General features: G+C 53.5%; 2 protein-coding genes across 2 annotated transcripts; both read left to right on the top strand.

The window, feature by feature from the left end:
* Window positions 1–1,184: 1,184 nt before the first annotated feature.
* Window positions 1,185–3,091, top strand: PG994_011976 (glycosyl hydrolase family 20; the record flags this gene model as incomplete). Its single annotated transcript, XM_066863385.1, has 2 exons — window positions 1,185–2,609; window positions 2,666–3,091. 2 exons carry the CDS (start codon window positions 1,185–1,187, stop codon window positions 3,089–3,091), a joined length of 1,851 nt encoding a protein of 616 aa, XP_066712495.1.
* Window positions 3,092–4,522: 1,431 nt separating this feature from the next.
* Window positions 4,523–6,269, top strand: PG994_011975 (cytochrome P450; the record flags this gene model as incomplete). Its single annotated transcript, XM_066863384.1, has 4 exons — window positions 4,523–4,691; window positions 4,760–5,270; window positions 5,349–5,993; window positions 6,017–6,269. 4 exons carry the CDS (start codon window positions 4,523–4,525, stop codon window positions 6,267–6,269), a joined length of 1,578 nt encoding a protein of 525 aa, XP_066712494.1.
* Between the last annotated feature and the right edge of the window lie 524 nt (window positions 6,270–6,793).

Raw genomic sequence — 6,793 nt, 5'->3', positions numbered from 1 at the left:
GAACCCCGCAGGCCAAATAGTAGTCACCATGCAAGACAGGACTTCGTACATGCTATGCCCAAGGATGAACATCATCTGTACAGAGTACATGCATTCGCATATTGTACGACTACCACTATGTACATGTCTAGGAAGCTTCTTCTCACCGCGTACGGCAAGGAAGGTTGGAATGGGAGGTTGGCACCGCAGTGGTTTGGGGCCGCGGAAACCGGCGGAGGCGCTTGAGCGACACACCAACCAGAGATAGCTGTCGAATGTTTCTGGTGTAGATCCCTTCCGCATTCTCCCCTCCTCATCTCCAGGTTCAGTCAAGCTCGCCACAGATAGTACAGCAGTCTATTGCAGGCTGGCAGGCCATGAATTCCCCGGGCCAAAGATCAGCGCAACCAATTTCATAACGATATTCAACTCAACTGCCTAAGTACGGCAATTGCTGACTGGGCGACTGGGCGGAGCGTATCCTACGACTGTCAATGATCCCTTTCAGGCACATGCATACGCGATTCATATCGACCGGTCTGGACGAGTTTGGAGAAAGACGACAAGTCCAGCTGGGAGGTCAGCCCCAGTTCTGCGTACCGCTTAGAAGCATATTGTTTATCTCCGCCCCTCCCCATCGGACTCGCGGCATTGAGGGAAGCAAGTCGAACTGTCGCTATTCTGTTAGAAGACGACCTGACCTGACCCGACCTGACCTATTGAGGTTGGATGTTGACGTAACGTTGCCCTACCCGCTGCGAGATTTGCCAAGCGAAGATCTGTTTGTCTACATACGGCAGCCCTTCGTCTAGCGTCACCTCTTGCATCTCCCTCGAGCCTCCCTGATAGGTTCCTTGGTCTATCCTTGGAGCTCGGAACCTGCAGTTGGAGCAAAAAACTGTCGTTTGCATATTATTGTCTGTCACTGGATGTGGGGACTCAATCCAGCACCGCCAGGTTCCAAGGAGCAAAGTTGCCTGCGGCGGCACAAGTGAGTTGGATTCACTGCACCAGCTGTACCAAACTTAATAAGTTCCTGCCCACAGCCTCTCATACATCCCTCTCATAGCCAACATCCTCTGCACTTCTGTCCGGGTTTGTTTGGACTTTGGCAATTTTATTCAGCGGTATCTCTTTGCCACCCCACGCTGTTTCGATGTTTTGATTCCTGCGAAATCAGTTCAGCTACAAGAAAATACAACGCGATGAAGCTCTTTGGTGGTAGTAAGGCTTGGTTGTCCACCTGTCTTGTGCTCTTGGTCGCTGTTATTGCTCCTGTTCAAGCCGTTTGGCCAGCCCCGAGTAACATCACCACTGGCCAGTCAACTCTTTGGATCAAGCACGGCGTCTTTGTTACTTATAATGGAGGGATTGTATGCTGGTCTTCCTTGTCTCCTGCCCCTTCTTGCATGTTCAGTTCGCCAAGTACTAATAAGAAACCCATGGTTCTGCAGCTCCCATGGACCTATGGCTTTTCTCCGCCGGGTCCCAAGTTCTCTAGCAGAGATATTGTGACAGGTGGTGTGTCTCGGGCTATGGATGCCATTCTGAACAAGAATTTTGTTCCGTGGAAACTCTATGCTCGCAACAAGGTCCAAGAGACTGAGGCTGCATACAATAAGCCAAAGACGTACATCACTAGACTTGAGATCACTCAGACGGCTAAGGATTCAGACAGCACCTGGAAACCTGTGGCTGGCGAGGTCGACGAATCATACAGCTTGTCTCTTGACACCAAGGGTACTGCGAAGATTCAAGCTGTCTCGGCAGTTGGCGTGCTGAGAGCTCTCGAATCCTTCACGCAGCTGTTTTTCAAGCATTCCCAAGGATCCATTTATACGTCAGTTGCACCAGTTGCTATTACCGATGCGCCGACTTACCCTCACCGTGGCATTCTTATGGATGTGGCTCGCAACTGGTATCCTATCGAGAACATCTTCAGAACCCTTGATGCTATGTCTTGGAACAAGATGAACAGACTTCACCTTCACGTGACCGACTCCCAAGCATGGCCTCTCGAGATTCCTTCCATGCCAGAGCTCGCCCAGAATGGCGCGTACGCGAAAGGGCTTACCTATTCGCCCTCCGACATCAGGTCTATTCAAACCTATGCCATCCATCGCGGCATAGAAGTCATTGTCGAAATCGACACTCCAGGGCACATCGGTATCGTCGCCGAGTCTTATCCCGACTTGATCACCGCGTGGGGTGCCGAACCCTGGACGACGTACTGTGCCGAACCTCCCTGTGGCCAGTTCCGACTGAATGAGCCAAAGGTAGACAAGTTTCTGGACAAGCTGATGGACGATCTCCTCCCACGTCTCGCTTCCTACACGGCCTATTTCCACACTGGTGGAGACGAGGTGAACTTTCAGGAATACCTCTTGGACCCAACCGTGGGCACCAATGATTCGGCGGTTATTGGGCCGCTTATACAAAAATTCACCGATAAAAATCACGCTCGAGTAAGGAAAGCAGGATTGATTCCCTTTGTGTGGGAGGAAATTCCGGCGTCCTATAACGTTTCCATCGGCGAAGACGTGGTGGTTCAAAGCTGGCTCGGCGGTACAGCTATCCAAGACCTCACCGCAAAAGGCCACAAAGTCATCGATAGCAACTACAATTACTGGGTAGGAAGCACTTTTCATCCCGGTCCCTAGATCAGAGCTAACCAATCATGTTGCAGTACTTGGATTGTGGCCGTGGTGCGTGGCTTACATTCGAGAATGGCGATGCCTTCGATGGGAACTACCCATTCAACGACTGGTGTGGCCCTACCAAGAGCTGGGGGCTGGTCTACTCGTATGACCCACGGGCGAACCTGACGGAGGAACAGGCCAAGCTCGTCTTGGGCGGCGAGGTTGCGGCGTGGAGCGAGGAGATTGATGAGACCAACCTGGACAACATCCTTTGGCCGCGGGCTAGCGCGGCCGGAGAGGTTCTTTGGTCCGGCCGCACCGTCGATGGGCAGAACAGGAGCCAAATCGAAGCCGGACCCCGGCTGAACGAGTTCCGCGAGCGCATGGTTGCGCGAGGTGTCCGGGCTGCGCCGATCACCATGGTGTTCTGCACACAAGGCATGGACGGAAGCACTTGCGAACTGCCCATGTAGGAACGGCTGGTGCTCTACACAACACTCCCTCATCATAGTCGAATAAGGGATACGAAACTTATTCTAGTAGATAATACAGTAATATCCCTAGTGCAGCTCGGGAGTCGATAGCTGCCTGCATGAAACACAGAAGATTACAGATCTTCAACCGAATAGTGCTTTGCCTCGGCCCAGTAGAGGTTCCATTCACACCTCCAAGACTTACCCCACACTTGTGTAGCTACTCTGGTCGTGGGGTGACGACATTCCCAGGCCGTGATGCGCTGTGGCTCGTGAGGGGTTAACATGTGAAGCTGTGTGATACTAAGAGATGTGCCAATGTCTGTGGAGGAATGCGGATCGGGTGACAGGTATTTGAGTAACGATTCAAAGGCCCGATAGTATTACAGCTACTCTCCTTCTAATCTGCCAATGGTGATTGGCAGGCACTCACTTTCTTAGTGTGCATTCCGTGCTTGTCACACCAGGTGCGCCACCGTTATGGATTCTAGCGTGGGCTGCTGCTATATTCTGAATAGAGTTGTTTTCAGTTGGAGCTATCGTTACGGGAAGCAAACTTCTTAGGAGCGAAGAAAAAAAATACCTAGGCAGACAGAAAAAGAGCCCACTATTCCATCGACAACTTGGGATAGCATTTCATCGCCAAAACCCCACCTTCTGCACCTCGGTATCGTATCCTCTGCCACCCTGTCAGGCTAGCAAGCTGCCGGAAACAAACTTGTACACAACCGCAATGGTGAGATCAACTTTCAGCTCGATCAAACGACGGCTGCTCAGGCATCGGCCGTGTCGCCCGAGCACCTAAGCACCCAAGCACTCACCCTGATACCCTGATACCCTGATACCCCAGGATCTAAAGCACTCCCTGCAACGCCGGCGCACTTATTAACAGGTGCTTGGGACGGGGAAGACCCACGACTCCACGAGGGTTTGATCGAAGGCGTCAAGTAACCGATTCGGATACTACCTTACCTACATGTAAAGGACCGCCCCCGGCTTTCCTTCAGCGCCCCATCCCATTCCTTTTCTTACACTTCACGCAGTGCTTGCTGTGCAGGTCGGCTGTCTGCCTCTTTATCATCATCATTCTAGCTCCATCAGTTGGCCCGCGTTGCCACCCTAGCTCATATCAACCGCACCATACGTGACGGCCAGTGACCCAAGCTATACTGGACAACGTACTCGTCAGCAATTGGGTTGATGAGGTGGTGTGTTACTGATACGCCGCAAGACATCGCACTCGGCTTTCTCGGCTTTTCAACCGACAGGAGAGCATAGGTAACTTTCAGGGTTGATTGCCCTATCAAACGGGTTCTCTATAGCGGAGCTACAGTTTGCGTTCCAGTATCATCACGGCTTCTACGAAATTCGGATCTCTCGCCCTCCCTCCACTACTATCTTCACGGGTTTTGCGAGAGACCAGCAAACAACATGGCTCTCCTGGAGGAGCTCGTGCGCCATGTCTCTTTTACGGGGCTACTCGTTTTTGTAGGCGTCAGCTTCTTCCTGTATTTCGTGCTCAATAGCATCGACCGCTCAATGCGACTGCGCCGGCTCCCTGGTACTAGTGCTACCAGCGTAAAAGGGACTTTGCCCTTTGGTAAGCCTCGCTAGTTATCCTACGTGCTGCCGTTCACATGGTCATGGTCATGCTCACATTCACTCTAGGGCTCGATATCGCTAGGGACCAGGTGAATGCTACTATGAACCACAAGAACCTGGAGATGTGGACCAAGCTTCTGGCCGATAAACCTGAGTACACCGCCGAGACTACCATCGTTGGCAAGCGCATATTCTTCACTGCGGACCCGGAAAACATCAAGGCTATACTGGCCTCCCAGTTCACCGATTACGGCAAGGGCAAGCCCTTTCACGAAGAATGGAGCGACTTTTTGGGTGACAGCATCTTCACTACGGATGGAGACAAGTGGCATGCTAGCAGGCAGCTCATCCGCCCTCAGTTCGTCAAGGAGCGCATCAGCCATCTGGATTGCTTCGAATCTCACTTGGAAACTTTCTTCAAGGCTATGGCCCATGGAGAGGCGCTGAACGGGGAGACCCAGAAGGTTGACCTGGAGTCGGGAAACGGCAAAGTCATTGAGATCAGTGATTTGCTATTCCGATACACCCTTGATGTCGCCACTGATTTCCTTCTAGGCCTGGACGTCAAATCTCTCACGTAAGTCCCACGGAAGCCGTCTCTGGCTCTTCCCAGACCCTACCCAACTACAGAGGGAGAAACTAACCCCTCGAACAGTACTCCCCGCCAAACTTTCGCTGATGCATTCAACGAGGTTCAGCGAGTGCAGAACATTCGTGTGCGTGCCGGACCCCTGCAGCGTTTCGTGCCCCTTGGTTCTTTCCGCGCCGGTCTCAAGACGATCAACGAGCTTTGCAACGCCTACATTGACCGAGCTTTGCGTCTGAGCCCCGAAGAGCTTGCCACCCACACCAAGTCGGACGAGGGCTACACGTTCCTCCACGAACTAGCCTCGTTCACGCGCGACCGCAAGGTGATTCGTGACCAGCTGGTCGCGATTCTGCTCGCCAGCCGCGACACCACCGCCGCGACCCTCTCCTGGACCATCTACGAGCTCAGCCGCCACCCCGAGGCCGTGCGCAAGCTGCGCGCGGAGATCACCGAGCAGGTCGGCCTAAGCCGCAAGCCGACGTACCAGGACCTGAAGAGCATGAAGTACCTGCAGAATGTCATGAACGAGACGCTGCGGCTGTACCCCGCCGTGCCCTTCAACGTACGCCTGGCGCTCAAGGACTGCACCCTGCCCCGCGGCGGCGGGCCTGACGGCTCGCAGCCCGTCGCCATCCTCAAGGACACGCCCATCGGCTACAGCACGCTCCTGATGCAGCGCCGCCCGGATCTGTACCCGGCGCCGTCGGACAAGTTCCCCCTGCCGACCAGTTCAGCCCGGACCGCTGGTTCCACTGGCAGCCCAAGCCCTGGCAGTACGTGCCCTTTAACGGCGGGCCCCGCATCTGCATCGGGCAGCAGTTCGCTCTGACGGAGATGGGCTACGTGCTCACGCGCCTGTTCCAGCGTTTCGAGCGGGTCGAGAGCTTCATGCACGAGGTCGACGGTGGCAACCCGACCCTCAAGGCCGAGATTGTCATCCAGCCTGGCGATGGCGTCAAGGTGGCCTTTTGGGAGGCGAAGAAGTAAGCGGGGGGTGAGAGGGTGAGCATGTGTGTACATAAATTATCTATATTTGTTGCTGCTGTCGCAGCGGGAAGACATTTTGTATATAGCTTTTATCACGGCAGCAAACTTGCGGAGATACTGGCAGGGCTACTTACTGCTTGTGCTATCTTTGGGGTGGATCGTGAATAATTATACGAAGACTACACTCAGCGTTCATCCCCCTTCGATCCTCCAGCCATTCATCAGAGGGGCACGCGTATCTGCTCCATACTACTGCTACCACTACAACGGTGGTCCCCAGCCCTTTCGTATCCACGCTTACACGCTGTGAACAAGAACGGTCTTTGACGAGACCCAAGATTACTCTGAAAGGACCAAATCATCAGAGTGTGGTAGTGAATCCCCAAGGCAATTTCCCATACAATCAGTCATAGCTGAGAGTACCTGGCTACTGGTGCAGTTTAAGAAGTTATTATACCGATCCCACAGGAAGCTGAGAAGACATGTAAGGCGTCGGCTAAGGGTATTTCTCCTTCGATGCCTCT

Source organism: Apiospora phragmitis (genome assembly GCF_038363925.1).
Source record: "Apiospora phragmitis strain CBS 135458 chromosome Unknown utg000010l:1.0-9815664.0:1.0-9183399.0, whole genome shotgun sequence".
Lineage (NCBI taxonomy): Eukaryota > Fungi > Ascomycota > Sordariomycetes > Amphisphaeriales > Apiosporaceae > Apiospora > Apiospora phragmitis.
Note: the sequence above shows the minus strand (reverse complement) of the source record. Positions and strands in the feature narration are given on the sequence as shown.